This window comes from Manis pentadactyla, chromosome 4, assembly GCF_030020395.1.
Source record: "Manis pentadactyla isolate mManPen7 chromosome 4, mManPen7.hap1, whole genome shotgun sequence".
Taxonomy (NCBI): Eukaryota; Metazoa; Chordata; class Mammalia; order Pholidota; family Manidae; genus Manis; species Manis pentadactyla.
The window spans coordinates 27,884,426-27,903,385 of record NC_080022.1 but is presented as its reverse complement, the minus strand read 5'-3'; the positions used below and the strand labels follow the sequence as shown (position 1 = coordinate 27,903,385).

The 18,960-nt window shown below is 53.1% G+C and overlaps 1 protein-coding gene across 4 annotated transcripts; it reads left to right on the top strand.

Moving 5' to 3' along the window:
* The first annotated feature begins 5,489 nt into the window (after positions 1 to 5,489).
* Positions 5,490 to 18,891, top strand: CSF3R (colony stimulating factor 3 receptor). Of its 4 annotated transcripts, none has more exons than XM_036876549.2 (17): positions 5,491 to 5,610; positions 6,794 to 6,848; positions 8,749 to 8,832; positions 10,853 to 11,149; positions 12,014 to 12,137; positions 12,294 to 12,481; positions 13,261 to 13,412; positions 13,529 to 13,682; positions 13,775 to 13,854; positions 14,279 to 14,498; positions 15,417 to 15,605; positions 15,984 to 16,085; positions 16,694 to 16,840; positions 16,962 to 17,102; positions 17,261 to 17,354; positions 17,617 to 17,695; positions 18,120 to 18,891. In XM_036876549.2, exons 3-17 carry the CDS (start codon positions 8,769 to 8,771, stop codon positions 18,597 to 18,599), a joined length of 2,511 nt encoding a protein of 836 aa, XP_036732444.1. In that variant the 5' UTR covers positions 5,491 to 5,610; positions 6,794 to 6,848; positions 8,749 to 8,768; the 3' UTR covers positions 18,600 to 18,891. The 4 variants fall into 4 exon arrangements, with proteins under 4 accessions (XP_036732447.1, XP_036732446.1, XP_036732444.1 ...); XM_036876547.2 differs by having other exon boundaries at positions 17,614 to 17,695; XM_036876552.2 differs by lacking the exon at positions 15,417 to 15,605 and having other exon boundaries at positions 5,490 to 5,610; positions 17,614 to 17,695.
* Positions 18,892 to 18,960: the final 69 nt, after the last annotated feature.

Here is an 18,960-nt window from a genome sequence, read left to right as displayed (position 1 = left end):
CTGCCTGCATCCAGTTCCCTCACCCAAGGAAGCCCACGATCTGGGTAGAATCTGCCTGGCCCAGGGACTCTCTGTTTATCTGGCTGCCCCCTATCCCATCTGCCAGCCACAGGGTTGCAGAGGGGATAGGTTTCCTCCAAGCCAAGATAAACATCTGAGCTTTATCTCCCCTCTGCCTCCAATCTTCCCATAGCCCCCTCAAGATCATACCCCCTCCCCAGCCACACCATGGAACATAGAGATAAGGCCCTCCTGGCCAGCAGACCACAAGCAGGGGGTTGGGGAGGGGGTCTTTCCTTTTGCCCACCAAAGCTAGAATTCTGCTTCCTTCCCTAGCGGCAGGTCCCAAGAGAGTATCTGGGGCAGCGCCCAGCCCCTTCACAGCTTGAGACCCTATGCTTTGCCCTCCAGCATTCAGCATTCATTACCTCCTGATTCACTTCTTATTTGGTGGCACCAAACAAAGGCAGAAAATCCTGCCAATCTGAGCACCAGGGAAGCAGGGAAGCACAGTGCTGGCTGACACTGGGTGGAAGAATGTTGGTAAATGGAACGGCTGGAGTGTCAAGCCCGGAAAGGGGAAGAGGAGATTGGGAAAGGGAATATGGAGGGATGAGGCTCCACAGCAGGGAGGATTGGTGATCATTCTGAAGGGCCTCGCAGGCCATGAGGAAGATTTGGAACTTTATCCCATGGGCAGTGAGGAACAGTGGAGGGCTTCCAGTCGGACAGTGGCATTCTGGTACTTGTGTTTTGGAAGACGCCATCCAGCTGAGCATATCAAGGCTGTGTCCCAGGACCTAAGACAAGGAGAGCAAGAGGCGGCCACTGTGGTGATCCCAAGGAGCAACAACCTGCCTCCTGTAACAGCAGTGAGGTGGGAGAGAAGGGGCAGGACCCACAGGAGGGGGTGACAGACCAGATGTGGAGCATAGGGGGCAGGAGTGAGTCCTGGCCAAGTCCAAGTTTCCAGATGTCACTCACCAGGACAGCAAGGCAGGTTTTCTGGAGAAAATGCGGAAGAGCTCAGTTGGGGGCACAATTCGTTTGGGGGATCTGTTGGATATCAAGGGGCACACGGGCTCACAGAGGCAGGACAGTGCAGTGCTGCCCAAGGTCATGCAGTCTATGTCATCTCTGATCTGGAATGCAGGCCTGCCCCGACCAACAGCCCCAGGCCCAGGCTATCTCCTCCTACCTCTTTTATGGTCTCCATACATGTTCTTCCCATTCCATTTCCATGCCTTTGCTCTTGCTGGTCCCCTGCCCAGAATACTCTTCCCTCCTGTGTATAAATCCCACCCATCCCTCAGGTTCCAGCTGGAGTCCTACCTCAATCCACGAGCTGGAGCAAGGTTCCAGGGTCAGAGGTGGATGGGGTCCAAAAAAGAGGTGGTGAGTATAACAGAAAGTGTAGAGAACTGATTTAGAGCCCAGCTCTGCGACAAGTCGGCTGTGTGACACAGGACAGGTCTCTTCTCCTCTCTGGGCCTCATTTCCTAACCTTTCAAAGGTGGATAAGGAAAGGTCCTTGTCCCCAGAGAGCTCACAGTCTAGAAAGGGCTGTAAGGTAAAACGTGACCAGTGACTTTAAAGGTGTAGCAAATGCCTTGAGTAAAATGAGGAAACATTTATGGAGAAAGGTTTAGTGATGTTTTCTCTGAGTCTTGAAGAATGGGTAAAATTTCTACAAGTGGAGATGGCGGCAGGAGATGGTTTGCTCAGGCAAAGAGAATGGCTTCAGCCAAGGCTGGGAGGCAGCAAGTTCAGGGTATATTCATAGAAGAAGAATGAGTGTCCAGATTCTGGTTTCTTTCTGAGTCAACAGCTCAGGCACTTTTTGTAAGTAGGCAGCCCAAGCTAGGCAGCCTCCAGTAAACACCTGTTTGCACAATCGAGGTCATACACAGGGACATGTTTGCACAATGACCGGTTTGCACAATCTCAGCCGACTGCTACATTCCAGCCAAACTGCCCCTGGTGAGAAGCACCGCCTCCACATCCCAATGCTCACCCTGATGGGCCCACCCAGCCCCTGCCCAGGGCCTCTGGAATAGGCGACTCCTCCACCCACCCAGCAGCCCCACACATCACAGACAACGACAGAAACTGGGAAGACCTGACCCTCAGTAGGGCTGCCAGGAGCAAGGTTCCTTCCCTGGGCTCCTGACTGGGGTTTTCAGCCCAGGGCGGCCACCCTGTCTGGTGGAGGAGGGGGCAGGGGGGGCAGGAAAGCCAGAGGAGGAAGTATCCACAAAGCAGACACTAGGTGTGAGTGGAGGGGATGTCTCATGCTTTTCAGCTCAACAGCATAAACATTTATTGAGCATTTACTGTGTGCCTGGCTCTGCTCCACAAGCCTCACATGCATTATTTCACCAATTTCTCTCAAGAACCCCATGCAGCAAATATTGTTATTATCCCCATTTTAAAGATGATGAACCAAGGCTCAGAGCAATTAAACAATTTGCCCAGGGTCACACAGCTACTAACTGGCAAACCTAAGCAACCCAACTCCTCAGCCTCTTTTCTCAACCGCTGTACACTCTGCCTCTCCCCTAAGGAATGTTCATCTTTAAATCTTCCATTTCAGTGGCTACTGCCTGTTTCCTAGGGCAGGTCCTTGGTGGAGAAGGGAGCACAAATGAGATCAGTAAAATCTTGCTCTGAAGTATTGAACTAGGCAGAGGGAAGGAAAGGAAAGGAATTTTATTGGAACTTCCTATGTGCAGGTTACCATGCTAGGCTTCCTACTTCCCAAAGCTCATTTAATCCTCACAAAACCCCTGGGAGGAGTTATTATCCCTAGGGCAGATAAGGAAACACAGGCTTGGATGGAGTAAACAACTTCTCTCAGATTCCACAGCCCAAAAAATGTGCACTGAGAATCCTCTGGGTGGCCCGCACTGTGCTGAGGTTGGAGGCAGAGATGAGAACATGATTTCTGCCTTCAAGGAGTTCTCAGTCTAATGGATGGGGCAGACAGCCAACAGCCCACTGCAGAATCACAGGCTCACCAAGCAGGGAGGGCACCTGACCAGCCTGGAGAGATGCTCAGCACAGGCAGGGTGTCTCAGTGGGGTCAGAAGCAGGACTCAGGCAGCCAGAAGTGACCGGGGATCAGCAAGAGCAATCACAGAGGTGTCCCAGAGCCTGGGGCAGGCAGGGAGACATAAGCAGATTCTGCATAAGAGCGTGAAGCAGCGTGTCTAGGGAAGCAATGGAAGCAGATGAGGCTGGGGAGGGAGGCAGCACCAGACCACGGGGTGTCTTGAGTGTCCTGTTAAGGAGTTAGGATGTTACAGAGGGCCCTTGAAGAAAGGGTACCAGCATGGCCAAATGTGCTGTGCATGTAGGAAAGCTCCCTCTGCCCGGTGCTGAGAGAGGGAGAAAGCCCAGCAGGGAGGCTGTGGAGCATCCAGGTGAGGGGTGGGGAGGCCCAACAAGGGCAGGGAGAGGAGATGAATTTGAGAATTGTTGACCGGACTGAGAGCTCCTCAAAGGCAGGAATTGAAGCTGTTTTCACTCACCACTGGACTGCTGCGCCTATTCTAGGAACATGTTTGCTGAACGATGAGCAAAGTCCTGTTCTCCTTCATTATGAATGATGGATGTAGGAGTGGGGAAAAGAGGTATGAGGAATGCTTCCTGGGGCCCTGGGTGAGGGGAGTGGGGAGGGTGGTGTAACTTACTAACATGAGGCACATGAGGACTGGGACAGGCTTGGGTAAGTGGAGGGGAGATCCACCCATTCAATCATTCACCCAGCGAATACATATTCAGGGCTCACTACTGAGCAACCCATGCTGCAGACAGTGAAGACAGTTTTAAACAAACAGACTAAAGCTCTTGCTCTCACAGAGCTTCCGTTCTAGTTGGAGGTGGGGGTAGCAATCAGTGTCAGATGGTGAAAGGAATATGGGAGAAAAGAGAGATCGGGGTGGTGGTGGGGCGGGGGGAGTTGTAGTTTTTTAAAAGGGTGGTCAGAGAAGACCTCAGTGAGAAGGCGACATCTGAGCAAAGACTTAAATAAGGGAAGGGAGTGACCCTTGTCATTTTCAGGAAGAGTCCAGGCTGAAGACAGCAAGTGCAAAGGCCCTGAGGCACGAGGGAGCCAGAAAATTCAAGAAACAATATGTAAAATAGAGTGGCTAGAACACAGCAGCAAGGGGGAGAATAATGGGAGAGGGGTCAAGGAGGAAACAGGGGCCCTGGGTTGACAGGGCCTTGTAGATTATTGAAAGGGCTTTGACTTTGACTCTGAGTGAGGTGGGAGCCATTGGGGATTTGGGGTAGAGGATGACATGAACAGACTTCTGTTTGATCAATATAGCACTGCCTGCTAAAGGAACAGACAGGTTGGGGGACAAGGATGAATGGAAACAGGAGACCAAGGAGGGGGCTACTGCAATGATCTAGGTAAGAGGTAAGGTTGGCTTAGTCCTGGCTGGTATTGGTTTAAGTGATATTTATATTTTCCAGTTTTTATCATGAAAATATTCAAACACAGTTAAGCTGAACTTTACAGTGAATACCTGTATACCCAGGAGTCTGTTTATATTTTGAAAGACTCAATGGGATTTGCTGAGCATTTGGGGCCTATAGGACATCTTGGGGAGGTTGCAACAAACAGCTGGGTATTGTGACCTGGAAGCAGAATCAGATGTGCCCCATCACACCCAACTGAGAAGCCTGTTCCCTCTAAGAAGTGCCATATGTTACGGACACTCTGCAAGTCTGTTGGTACCTAACCTTTATTGGGTCATACATCCAGTAAACTGTGAATAGTCTGAGCCCTCTTCAGAAAACTACCTGTAAACAATTGCAAGGGAACTGTGGATACAGACAATGAAAGACATAAAATGTAGTCTGTTCCACTTAATCCAAAAATGTTCAGTGTAGCAGAATCACTGTGAGTAAACATTTCTAATTTCTAGTGAGCATGTGAAGACTCGAGCCTCACCAGGTCAGCCCCATCTTGTTTCCAGAGTCCCCGTTTCTCCATCTCCTGGCCTACAGGCAATGGTGGAGAACATGCAGGGAGCGGGTGGGGGGGTGGGTCAGGGGGGCAGTAGGAAGTTTCTATGTTATGAAATTCCCTGTAACCCAAAGGCTGCCCCCCTGAAAATGTGAGGATCAGAGCCCCAAGGCTAGTGAGAGAAGAGGCTTAGGGCTGAGCAGGGTCCGTCTCCAAATGATGCCCCCCCGGGCAGGTGGCATGGGAATGGCACCCAGCCGTGTTGGAGCCTGGGCCCTGGCCAGCCTCAGAGCTCTGAGGTCAGGAAATCCGGAGGCAGAGGAGGGGGACATCATTGCCACATCCCCTAGCCTCTTCAAGACCCTCTAGGCAGGAAGGCTGCCAGGGCCTCACCAGCTTCCCTCCCAGGCTCCTTCCTGGGAGGAAGGGGCTACCCGTCTGGCTGGGACTGACTGACACCGCGAGGGAGGGAAGGAGGCAGGGCAGGTGTTGCAATCAGCAGCCCCTGGGCCTGTCAGAGCCCCAGCCATTAACGAAAGGGCTGGGGAGAGAAGCCAGCTGTTTTCAGGAACTTGCCTTTAATAGGAGAGCAGAGACCAGGGAGGCCAGGCAGGTGCCCTACTGGCTCCAGCGTGAGTAGGGGGTCCCCAGGGAGGGCTGAGCCTTGAGCTTGATGAGGCCCTGAAGTCCCAAGCCCACTCCCCCCAGCTCTGCCAAGTGCCTGAATGTAGGGGGCCTTGGCCTTGGACCAGGGCCCCTGCCTTTATGATTTGTCCCTTGGAACCAGGAGCCCTGGACACTGAGTCTCTTTTCCCAGGGATGTCCCGTTTATTGTGGGGAGGTGTTACATTAGGAAAGGGCATAATTGTCATCGCTGCCTCAGAGCCCATGGGTGTCAAGCTCTCCCTACTTCCGTCTCCATCGACTTTACTCTCCGCCTCTGTCTTTGCTCCTCAGCCCCTCTCCGACTGGCCTTGGCTCTGAGTTTCTCCCAGTCTGTCTGAGGGTCTCTGTGCGTCTCTCTCTGTCTCTCATGTTTCCCTCTCTCTCTTGAATCGGACGCCGTCTTGGGTATCCCTTGCTTCTCGGCCTCCCAGTGCCTCAGTCTCTCTGGGTCAGCATCCTTACCCCTTGGGCTCTTTCCTCTGTCTCAGTCTCTCAGCATCTCCCCCACCGCAGTCTTCATCCCCGTGAGTCCCTCTTGGTCATTTCAGTCTGTGTGCCCTTACTTACTCTTCCTGCCTCTCTGTCTCCCTGAACCACATCTGCAGGGGCCTCTCCCTCTGTAGCCCCCTCCTCCCTCTGGACACCTTCCATAGGAAGAATCTCCACGTGAAGGAGGGTGGAAAGAACATAGGAGAGAGGGTAGGAACAGAGGAAAGGGGGAGTGGAGAAGGCCGAGTGGAGGGCAAGGGGAGGGAAGCAGGAAGCCCGGCGTGATGGCAGCCACTCCAGGAGGCAGTGCGGTGCCCTGCGCTGGGGCCTAGAAAAGGAGAGCAGAGCCGAGAGGGCTGGAGCGAAGGGGAGCCTGGGGGCCAAGGAGCTAGAAGTAGGCAACCCAGGATGGGGCTTTGAAACCACACAGCATGACCGTCCTAGGAGACTGTGGCTGTGCAGCCTGCAGCAGGGGAGGAGGCCACTGAACCATGCTGGACCCCAAGAGGTGGTGGCCTGCTTGACTGCACATGAAAATAACTATGGCCACTGAGGGCTTCCTCATTCAGGCTCTGTGCTAAGTGCTTTTATCACGGATCATCTCATTTCAGTCTCTCCACAACCCCAACAGTGTGTGCCATTGTTATCCCTCTTTTGCAGATGTGGACACTGAGGTTCCGAAAGGTGAAGTGATTTATCCAAGGTCACAAAGCTGGTAAGTAGCAGAGCCGTGGTTCAGATCAAGTGGTCTGACTTTCTGTGTACTGGCCCCCAGAGAGTGAAGCCATGCTCCAGCAGGCCCCAGAGCCTACTCAACTCAGGTGGGGGTACCCAGGGCTGCTGTGGGGAACCAGAGACTGCTACCAAATGTGCCAACACCATTGGGACTCAGGGCGAGGATGCCTGGCCTCTCAGGTCTGGGGTTTGGTGCCCACTGTGAACCAGAATCAGTGGAGAGAACTAAAGTAGTATCTCACTGTGGCTGACCCTTGCTAGGGTAGCAGGACTAGGGTATGATCAAAAACACATGGAGATGGGACTCAGTGTCCCGAAATCCAGAGCTAAGAGGCTAACCCTTCCCCCAACAAGTGTACACAGGAGACAATCAAACTAGTATACTGTAATGAGAAAGTTGCCAACCACTGGTTGGTAGACTTGGGTGCTCTGAACTTGAGTGGGGGACAAGTGGAGGCTGAAACCAGCCTGTTCTCCTGTGGCTAGGTCCTAGTGTGGGGCTGCTTCTGGTGCTTTCTTCTGATTTGCAAAAAGGTGACTTATGAGCTAGTAGTCACCTGTTGTCCTGACACTGCAATATTACAGGTAGACTGGGGGCTTGGGTAAGGCCTGGCAGCAAAAGCCTTGGGCATCTGGGAAGTTCTTATTCACACTTTTGTCTAGGAAGGAGAGAAAAGGGAGAGAAGCTTTCTCCCTTCTGAGCACAGGAGATCTGCTGGGACACCACCTGCATGTACACGTGCAGGTATGTACATGCAGGCTGGTTAACAGCTCCCACTGACCTGCCACCAAGAGTGCCAGTTAGCCCTGGGTGGTACCAAGTATCTGGAGCTAAGACCCCAATGGGAGGAGAGCGAATGGTTAGGCTGGAAGCCCACCCCAGCAAAAGAAATCTTTGCTTACTTCCTGAGACTGGAATTAATGTTCCCCTACCCAGGCACTGTTACCATGACCACAGGATGCCTGGCCCCAGAAGGCCTCCAGAGGTCTGTGCCCAGAACTGGGGATATATTGAACCCCTGTGTGCCCCACCTGATGTCCTCTCAGCCTGCCTTTCTCTCCAGCCATCGCCACAGCAGCCAGCTTCCCGCAGTGTAACCTGACAGTCCCTTACCTGAGCTCCTCCATCAAGTTGTCCCTTTCTGCCAGGGGACATTCCTGACCCTTCTGGCATGGCTCACCCAGGAGAACCTGCCCAGTACTCATACATGTGCATCCCAGAAGTGCCAAGGAGTCAACACCCCAAAGGACATCCTTTGATCAATGGAGGACGGGAGTCAGTGGATAAATGTCCCATCCACCCCCCATTCAAGGGACACAGTTCTCTGGGTGCACAGTTCTCTGGGAACCCTAGCTCAGGGAAGGTTCCAACAGGGCTGAGCCCCTGTTGTCATTAGAAGCGACCAGCTCAACGACACACCCTTGTGTTGGCTTTCCCTCCTTTACCTGTTTCATTCTCCCCACCCCCTCACGCTGTCCCTGGGATCTTCCCAAAATAAAGTACCTGCATGCAAGCCCCAGTGTCAGGCTCTGCTCTCTTGGGGGGGGCCTGACAAAGACAAGGAAAGAGGGAAGAATGCTGTGCCTAGCTGCTCCTTTCCCTGCTCTCTCCTGGTAGGCAAGTATAACAACAGTGGCTGTCACTTACAGAGTCCTTTCCTACGGGCCAGGCAGTGCGCAAAGCCCTTGACTTGCATCATTACGTCTTCTTCCTAAAGTTCTCCGCAGTATAGGCTATTGTGACCTCCATTTTGCAGACAAAGAAAGTGAGGCTCAGAGAGGCCAAGCAACCTGGCCAAAGCCACACTGTGGTAGAACAAGGATTAAACTCAGCTCTGACTCCAAAGTCCATGACTTTAACCATCCTCCTCTGCCACCAGGAGAGCACCGAGCTGGCACCATGGCGGGCCTGGGGACCTGGAGCCTGACCGGAGCTGCCCTCATCATCCTGCTGCTCCCCAGAAGTGAGTGTGGCCAGCGGGTGGGGAGCTGTGGGGAGGGATATGGGGCATGGAGGAGGGAATCATTTCCCTGAACTATCACACTACTCCTGGGGCTCCAAGAGAATCCCGAGAGAATCAAGACTGGGCCACAGATGTGGGTAGCTGGGCTCCTACACACAGACCTCGGCAGGCGCACCACCACCCATGAGGAATGGTGGGAGGACCTGGGCTGGTCAGCCTGGAAGAGGTCGGGGGACCCAGGTCTTATCTACAAATCTCTGCCAGGTTGTCAGAAGGAAGCTGAGTCCTGTGCAGCCTTTAAAGGCAATGAAGGGATCAGGGTAGAAGCCATAAGAGACAGGTTTCATCCTGAAATAAGGAAGCCAAAGAAGAGCTCTCCAGCTATGGGAACTCTATCTTGAGAGGTGGAGAGCTTCCCATTCCTAGGGGGGTATGCAAGCTGAGGCCAGGATTGACAGGGATGCTACATGGCAGGGACTGGCAAACTTCGATAGTATTATTTAGGCTTTGCTAGACACATAATAGTCACTGTTGCACGTTCCTGTTTGGATTTTCTGTTTTGTTTGTGGCCCTTTAAAAATGTAAGAAGCATTCTTAGCTGGCAGGCCATACAGAAGCAGGCCACCCCTGCCCTGCTAAGGAGGACACGGCGTCAGATGGAGTGTGAAGTAAACAGTTTGCAAGGTTCCTTCCAGTCTGCATTTCTGAGTCTGGAAGTGGTAGGAAACCAGACTGAGAGTCATGAACTTGTTCTTTGACCCTGGGCAAACTGCTTCTCCTCTTAGGGCCTTAGCATCCCCATAAGCAAAATGGGCCTAAGAACACCTGAAAGAGGAGAGAAGGCATGGCGGGCCAAGAGCAGCACTTACTCACTCATTTGTTTATTCAGTAGACATTCACCAAGGGCCTGCTCTGTGCCAGGCACTGGGAATGCAGGAATGAGCAAGACACAGTGTCTGGCCTCATGGAACCCACAGTCTAGCTGGGGAGACAGACAAGCAACTAAGCCCATAACTCTAATTATCTAACTATCTAATTATCTTATTATCACAGGGATAGTAAAAGCTTTGAGGCTTGGTCTGGTCTGGTTGGTCAGGGCCTGATCTGGCTCCCCACCCCCAAGATGCCTAAAGGTTAAGGGGCACCTCAAGAAGGAAGAACAAATACAAGGATCCAGAGACTGGAGAGGTCCTAGCATTTTCCAGGAATAACAAGATGACCAGAATGACTGGCGCTGCGAGAGGACGGCCTGAGCTGGAACTGGGAGGGGTGGGCAGGGGCCAGGCCACAAGGCCTGTGAGAAGCTGGATCTTTATCCTACCCATGGCAGCAGGTACATACCAGGTGTTGTCAATGTATCATGCTCTGTTCTCACATCAAATCATCTGGCAACACTAAGATAGGAACTATTTTTATTCCCATTTTACAGGTGAGAAAACTGAGACACAGTCTTAGTAACATACCAGGGTCCCATCATTAACAAGCAATAGAACCAGGCCCTAAACCTAGGCAATCTGGCTCCAACATCCACGCTCTTACACCACCTCACTGTTTCACAGCAATAATGTCCCACTGAAGTGCTGTGATCAAGATGGGGTAACACAATCAGATCTGAATTCTGAGAAGATTGCTGCGGCTGCAGGGTTCTTATCATTCTCATCATTGCTTATATTGTCCTTGGGGAGGAGGCTGGGGAGGAGACTAGTTGCTATCTGGTGGCGTGCTGGGGATGGCCTGCATGAAATCACTCATGGTGGGAGCATTTACACCAGGGAAAGCAGCCCATACTACAAATCAGCATCTGTTTTCTCCTGTGTAGCCAGCTGATGAACATTTATGCACACATTGCTATCTCCCTCTCATCCTTGAGAGCCTCTCACAGTCCCCATACACACCCTCCCCATTCCAGCCCCCATGTCTTGGCAGGTCCTGCATCTAGGAGTACAAAGGCCTAGCTTTACAGCCCAGCTCTGCCAGGCAGAGGAGACACTCTCAGCTCACTCACTCTCTTCCACCCCAGGCCTGGAGGAGTGCGGGCACATCAGCCTTTCAGCCTCCATCGTCCGCCTAGGAGATCCCATCACAGCCTCCTGCATCATCAACCAGAACTGTAGCCACCTGGGCCCGGACTCACAGATTCTTTGGAAATTGGGAGCAGAGCTTCAACCTGGGGGCAGGCAGCAGCGTCTGGCAGATGGGACCCAGAAATCCACCATCACCCTGCCCCACGTCAACCACCCTTGGAACACTCTCTCCTGCTGTGTGCGCTGGGGCAACAGCCTGCAGATCCTGGACCAGGCTGAGCTGCAGGCAGGCAGTAAGTCCCTGCAGCCATCCACCCACTCTGCCAATACTATTAAGAGTTATTATTTATTGAGCTCTTGCTCAAGAAGTACTTTCTGAGCACAGTATCAGGTAATCTTCCCTACCAGGGGATAGTACTATTTAGCCCTATTTTGCAGAAGAGAAAACTGAGGCTCAGTGAGAGTAAGTGATTGGCTGAAGGTCAAAAACTAACAAGGATGGAGCCAAGACCCAGATTAGGCAGTGTGGCTCCGAAGCCAGTGTATAACCACCACTCTATGTGGCTGCCAAGCAAACCCAAGTCCCCAGCCACAGGACATTCTCTGCCACCTGGGCCCGCTCCAGGTCCCCCCACCCAACCCCAGTTTCAGCTTTCTGCTCTGAGAAGAATGGAGTTTATCCAGGCCAGTACATATGAAAAATAAAGACCAGGTTTTTTTTTTAAGAGTCAGTAATAGTAGAGCTAACATTTACTACGTGCCAGGCACTGCTCTGAGCCCCTTAAATAATAACGTCATTCAGCCCTTACGGTAATCGTAGGGGGTAGGTATACTGCCATTACCTCCATTTCACAGACGCAGAAACTGAGACACAGGGCAATTAAGTGACTTCAAGTTCACATGGCTAATACACGGCGGAACCAGGATGAAAACCCAGACACTACACTGTCACTGTCAAAGGCGGTGGAGATGAGAGCGTTGGAAGCTCCGTGTTGCTTGTCCCCATATATGCCTGTAATTCGACTTCCCCCAGGACCACCCCTCCGGGGTCACCCTGCATGGAGACAGGAGAATAGACAAGGTGACCCCCAGAGGGAACGACCCAGCTTTTCAAGTGGTCCCACCCAAAGGCCTCATTCTTCCCACCTTATGTGCAGACCCTCCTGCCAAACCCCACAACCTGTCCTGCCTCATGAACCTCACAACCAACAGCCTTATCTGCCAGTGGGAACCAGGACCTGACAGCCACCTGTCCACCAACTTCACCCTAAAGAGTTTCAAGTGAGTGGGGGTCTGAACTCCAGCTCCATTCCTTTGGGTCCTGAGGCAGGGTATGGGCAGGACTGTGGGGATAGGGGAATGAGAGGCAAAGATGGGAGGGGGAAGGGAGCCTTGCTTTCTTCCTCTGCTAGACACATAAGCCTGGCTTGTTGGCAGGAGCCGGGACAAATGCCAGACTGAAGAGGACTCCATCCTGGACTGTGTGCCTGCGGAGGCACAGAGCCGCTGCTCTATCCCACGTAAACACCTGCAGCTGTACCAGAGTATGAGCATCTGGGTGCAGGCAGAGAATGCACTGGGGACCAGCAGGTCCCCGCAGCTGTGCCTTGATCCCATGGATGTTGGTGGGTGATGCTGGGTCCAGGGGAGGGGAGACCCCACCATCGGCGATGAGAGGGACAGAAAGGAAACCACAGACCCCCTGATAGCCAAGGAGAGACTAGAAGCCCTAGAGATAGAGGAAGAGAAGATAAACAGAGACAAGGTGGGATGCAGTTGGAGACAGCCACGGAGACACAGACACAGGGAGACATGATAGAAACAGAGGCAAGGAGACACATTCTTTAAATCTTTCAGCAAATGTCTTGTACCCACTATGTGCTAGGCCCTCTTCTAGGTGCTGAAGATACAGCACTGAAGAAAATACTAAAAATCCTGCCCTTGGAATATTACATTCCAGCAAGCGAAATAAACAAAATAGAAAGACAGGCAATGATAACTGTGATGGGGAAATTAAAGCAAGGAAGGGGATGTGGAGAGATGGAGGTGCAGGGCAATTGCTGTTGAGGTAGTCAGGGAAGGCCACTCTGAGAAGGTGACATCTGAGAAGATCCTTGAAGAAAATAAGGGAGCAAGTCATTGGTATCTGGAGGGAAAGTGCTCCAGGCAGAGGCGACAACCAGTGCAAAGGCCCTGGGGCAAGAATATGAACCAGAGACCTAGAGAGAAACAGGCATACAGACACAGGCAGAACTGCAGGAACATGACAACACAGAGATGAGAGACAGAGGGAGACAGGGAGACCCGGGGAGGAAAATGAAACGACACGCAACAAGCAGGAGCTAAGGCAGAGCCCTATAGGATGGGCAGGAAAAGGTTCTGACAGCACCCCCTCTCCTTGCAGTCAAACTGGAGCCCCCAACACTGTGGGCCCTGGCCTCGCCCCAGCCACACTGCCTGCAGTTGAGCTGGAAGATGTGGAAGTCAAGCCTCTACATAGAACAGAAGTGTGAGCTGCGCCACCAGCCACAGCTTGGAGAAGCCAGCTGGGCCTTGGTGAGGCGGAGGGCCACCTCAAAGGCCTGGGGTGGGAGTGGCTGAGGGGAGGGTGAGTTGAGCTGGCTCTGGACGGCACAGGGATCCAAGTTCAGAGCCAAGGCCCCCTCCACCAGGTGGACTCCCTGCCCTCCAACACCTTCCAGCATGAGCTCTGTGGGCTCCTCCCATCCACAGCCTACGTCCTGCAGATGCGCTGCATCCGCTGGCCCCTGCCTGGCCACTGGAGCGACTGGAGCCCCAGGCTGGAGCTGACCACCGCACAACAGGGTAAGAAGGCGGTGAGGGTCTGGGAGAAGACATCAAGATCTGGTCCAGCCTCCAGGGCCCTTCCTGACCCTCTCTTCTTGCTCGATCCACAGCTCCCATTGTCAGACTGGACACCTGGTGGCGGCAGAGGCAGCTGGACGCCAGGACAGTGGATGTGCAGCTATTCTGGAAGGTGATCCCCTCTGAAGGCCTTCCCTCCACTCCTGAAATCTCCTCCAACCCAGACCCCTGTGAGCTGGGGCTCAGACTCAGTCAGGTCTGGGAGTCTTAAATGCATCTGTGTAGGATTTGCATGCACGTTGCAAGTGCCTAGGAAGCTGGGTATTGCCCTTCTAGAGACTACAGTGTAGGACTAGCCTATGGCAAAGGGTTGGTTCAGTTAGTTAGAGGCCTGCTGCATACCCATTTTAACTCTTCCTTCCCTCCCTCCTAGGATCTGGAACAGGGGAATGGGGGAAGAAGGGAGGGAGGGAGGAAAGCTGGCTCCCAGCCTAGGAGGCTTGTTCCTGTGACCCATCCACGCCACATAGAAGCTCTCTCCTACTCACGATGAGCTGTGCATCCACATTCTCTTTTTTCTCCTTTGCCCACCATAGCCAGTGCCTCTGGTAGAAGACAGTGGACAAATCCAAGGGTACCTGGTCTTCTGGAAACCCTCAGGCCAGGATGGGGCAGCCAGGAAGCTACCTCTCTGCAACACCACAGAGCTAAACTGCACCTTCCACTTGCCTTCAGAAGCCCAGGAGGTGGAGCTTGTGGCCTATAATACAGCTGGGACCTCTCATCCCACGCCAGTGGTCTTCTTGGATAGCAGAGGTAAAGGGGGCTGGCAGCTAAGAGAGCGTGGTGATCAAGCATGTAAATTCAGAGGCTAGACTGCCTAGGTTCAAATCTAGTCTTATCACTTGCTAACAGTGCGAACTGGGCAAGTTACTTAACCTCCACGGCCTCTGTTTGCTCATCTAGCAAATGAGGATGATAAAGTGCCTACCTCAAAGGGTTATTATAAAGATGACACGAGTTAAGACATATGCCCAGCCCAAAGTAACTGCTTGACATGTGTTGGCTGTTGTTATTATCATTAGCCAGAATGAGATTAAGCTGGTGGTGGTATCTACACAGAGAGAGAGAGAGATTCCATTCTGCCAAGGAAATGGAAGAGAGGAAGAGAAAGCCCTAAGGTTTTCCAGCTGGAACACAGTGCCTGAGTTAACTGCTCACTCTTGGGGGATCAACAACCACCACCCCAGGTGCCCCCTGAGCATGAGTCCCCACAAGGTGAGACTAGCAATAGCTAATATTCCCACTTCGTAGCTGTGTGACCTTAGACAAGTTACACATCTTGTGTCTCAGTTTTCTCATTGATAAAATGGGACAGTAGTAGTGCCTCCCTCATGGGCCTGTTACATGACTCAGAGAATTAATACACACAAGGACTCTATCTGGCACCTACCAAGAAGTACACAGTGTTAGCCTCTATCGTTATGAAGCACTCTGCACTCGGCGCCATGCCGGGCTTGTTCTGTCATCTCATTTAATCCGCACTGAGATCCTATGAGGTAGGAACTTTTTCATCATTTCCACTTTACAGATGAGGAAACTGGGACTCAGATGTTGACTTATCCAATGTCACCCAGCTTGTAAGTAACAAAACTAGGATTTGAACCCAGGCTTCTGGCTCCAGGACCTGCATTCTTTTTGGCTTCATTCCATTATCTCCTACATTCTCTCCAGGCCCACCCCTGGTCAGACTCTACACCATGGCCCGAGATCCTCACAGTGTCTGGGTAGGCTGGGAGCCCCCCAACCCTCAGCCTCGCGCCTATGTGATCGAGTGGGGCCTGGGTCCTCCCAGTCCCAGCAGCAGCAATAAAAACTGGAGAATGGAGCATAATGGGAGCATTTCAGGGACCCTGCTGGAGGGTAAGGCAGGTCTGGGGTGCCAGGGGGGCAGGGCTGGGAAGGTGGTGGGCAGTGTTTGTTGAACAATAGGAAAGAGTCAGTGTCAATGATCCTAGAGACACAGCTCTCTGTCTTTCCAGATCCTTCACTGTTCTCATCACATAGCACATCATCAGGGAGTTTTTCCTACAGTCTAACTGGGTCCTCTCTTTCTATAGCCCTGACCCTGCCTACTTACTTTTCTTTCCTTCCCCTATCAAATGGCCTGAAGAGAGGTTGCCGAGGCTAGCCCTGCAGCATGAGGCCCAGGTTATTGCTGCCTAGAGGTCTGAGGTTAGTCCTGGTCATCTGCAGAGATTAGCCCCTAACCAGAGGACCTACCCCATTCTCTCTCAACAGACAACATCAGGCCCTTCCAGCTCTATGAGATCACTGTGACACCCCTGTACCAGGACACCATTGGACCCTCCCAGCACATCTATGCCTACTCCCAAGAGATGGGTTCGTCAGTCTCCAGGCCCCTTCTCAGAATCCTCTCCTCTCTTTCAAGGCCTGCCTGGGCCCCAAGAATAAGGAATATGAGGGAACATTTCCTTCCTCCCCTGCCTCTGGCCCAGAAGGGGCTCTCTCACAGTCCTAAGATTACCCCTGGCTTACACTGGACCCCTGCAACTGGACAGAAGTCAGGTGGTAGGGTCACAGAAATTGGGCAGTGAGTTTAGCAAAATTTTAGGAACAAGTCTGGCAAAAATAAATTGCCCTCATAGAAAACAGGTATCAGGTTTGATAGCAATTAGATAGAAGGCCTGGCATAAATTCAGAGAGTGAGTGGCAGAAATCAGATAATCAAACAAAATTAGGCCTGGCAGATAGCAGATAGCAGGGCTGTGGAGTCAAAGAGAACCAGATTCAAATCCTAACTCAACCACTTATTAGCAGTTAATGGAATTCTATCAAAGTTCCTGTGAAAATGAGGCTTAGACATAAATCCCCTTTTCTCACTCACCCCACTGTGTGTCCCAGTTCCTGGGTCTGGGGAGCCACAAGAAGTCCACCTGGGCTCTCCACTTGCCCTGCTCCCTGACAGCCCCATGCCCCTCTTCTGGCAGCCCCCTCTCAGACCCCAGAGCTGCACCTAAGGCACATTGGCAAGACCTGGGCCCAGCTGGAGTGGGTGCCCCAGGCCCCTGAGCTGGGGAAGAGCCCCTTTACCCACTACACCATCTTCTGGACCAATGCTCAGGACCAGTCCTTCTGTGAGTCTATCCTCAGCTTCCCACAGCCCCAAAAGATGTGGGAGGGGGGTGGTCAGCACCCTCGCCTTTGGAGGGAGCCTCGGCATCTGAGCCCAGGCTGACCGTTGTCCTCTACTCTCAGCCACTGTCCTGAATGCCTCCTCCCATGGCTGGGTCCTTCGAGGCCTGGAGCCTGGCAGCTTGTACCACGTCCACCTCATGGCTGCCAGCCAGGCCGGGGCCATCAACAGTACAAGCCTCACCCTGATGACCTTGGCGCTAGGTAAGGGGAGAAGGGGGCTGGCAAACAAGGCTGTTGAGAGGGCTCCTCGTCTCCATTTTGAGACTAGACAGGCCTTGCCTGGATCCTCCAGTCTGAGGGGGGAGGCCCAGGCTTACTTGCATGCACCCTAATGTCTTCTGGCTTTCCCCTTACCTCAGAGGAGTCAGAGATGCACATCCTCCTAGGCCTGTTTGGCCTCCTGCTCTCAGTCATTTGCCTCTGTGGGGCTGCCAAATTCTGCTGCAGACCCAGGTATGTCCTTTTGAGAGATCTGACACCTAGCCATCCCCACCCATAGGGACTGCAGGCTAGTGCGGGCCAGTCTAAGTCTCTCTTAGCCTTCCCAGACCTCGGGGCCTATGTCTGGGAGTCCCAGCCCTCACTTTCTCCTCTCTGCACTAAGGGGCCCTTGCATCAGCTACTGGGAGTGGGTGGGAGAAAGAAAGGGAAGATGGGAGGGCGTGCGTGTCCAGGCTTCACCTGCCCCAGCATTCACCCACCCCTTCTCCAGCAGGAAGAATCCCCTCTGGCCAAGTGTCCCAGACCCAGCCCACAGCAGCCTGGGCTCCTGGGTGCCTACCATCACGGTGGAGGTGAGAACCCTGGAGGAAGAGGGGAATGGGGCTGGGGGTGTTGCCCAGGCTTAAAGTAAGGGGATACTCCTCTGGGGATGGGTACTCAGGCCTCCCCCTCACTTCCTAGCATGGTCCCTGCCCTCTGGAGTAAAGCAGAGCTGAGCCTGAATCCCAGCTCTACCCATGTCAAAACTTCAGTCATCTCACTGTGAAATGAGACTAATCCCACACAGAATTGTGAGGGAGGTTCACTGAGCTAAGTCTGAACAGCACGTAGCATGTGTCAGGAACATATGAGGTGCTTTGCAAGTGAAACTCTTTGAGTTCCAACAGAGAGCAAGCAGCAGGGGTGTCCCCACAACTGCCCCAACTCAAGAAGGGCCACTGGCTGAGGCAGGTATCTGAAATGACTCCCACATTCACCCCATATCTTTGTGTCCAGGAGACCTTCCAGCTGCCCAGCCTTCGGGACCCCGGCATGCCACCCATCACCAAGATCACAGTGCTGGAGGAAGAAGAGAAGAAGCCAGGGCCCTGGGAGTCCAATGACAGCTCCGGGACCTGTGGCCTCCCCACCCTGGTCCAGGCCTATGTGCTCCAGGGGGATCCAAGAGCACCTTCCACCCAGCCCCAAACCCAGTCTGGTACCAGCGACCAGGTCTTTTATGGCCAGGTCCTGGGCAGCCCCACAAGCCCAGGGCCAGGGCACTACCTCCGCTGTGACTCAACTCAGCCCCTCTTGGGGGGCTTCACTCCAAGTCCCAAGTCCTATGAGAACCTCTGGTTCCAGACCAGCCCCCTGGAGACCCCAGATACCCTAGTCCCAAACCAGGAGGATGATTGCGTCTTTGGTCCACTGCTTGACTTCCCCCTCCTGCAGGGGCTCCAGGTCCATGGGGTGGAGGGGCTGGGGGGCTTCTAGGACTTCCTGGAACTCCCCAGCTGGGCTTGCCTCTTGAAAGTCCTGGGCCCTCCAGAGGAGAGGAGAGGGTCAATAAGTCTATCATGAAAAAACCATCCAACCCCAGGAAAGGCTCTCAGTATCCCCCTATCCCAGGCCCCCCACATCTCTCCTCTACCCCCCAATCTCATGGGGTAGGGCTCCCACCTGAAAGGCAAGAATGCTTGTCCAGCCCTGCCCACTAGCCTTTTTGTGCTTATTTTTTGTCTCTTAAACTGGTTTATGGTTTGGTTTGAAGAAACTCTTGAGTATGCCTGAGTCTCTGTTCTTTCTTTTCGGGGGAGCCCTAACAGTCATGGCAGTACTTCTCAGAATCGTTCCT

Bases quoted from the DNA above. Each gene is read 5' to 3' on its own strand.
- CSF3R (XM_036876547.2), top strand. From the start codon at position 8,769: ATGGCGGGCCTGGGGACCTGGAGCCTGACCGGAGCTGCCCTCATCATC. The intron at 16,841-16,961 runs GTGAGTCTATCC...CTCTACTCTCAG, and splicing joins TGCTCAGGACCAGTCCTTCT to CCACTGTCCTGAATGCCTCC. The intron at 17,103-17,260 runs GTAAGGGGAGAA...CCCTTACCTCAG, and splicing joins CCTGATGACCTTGGCGCTAG to AGGAGTCAGAGATGCACATC.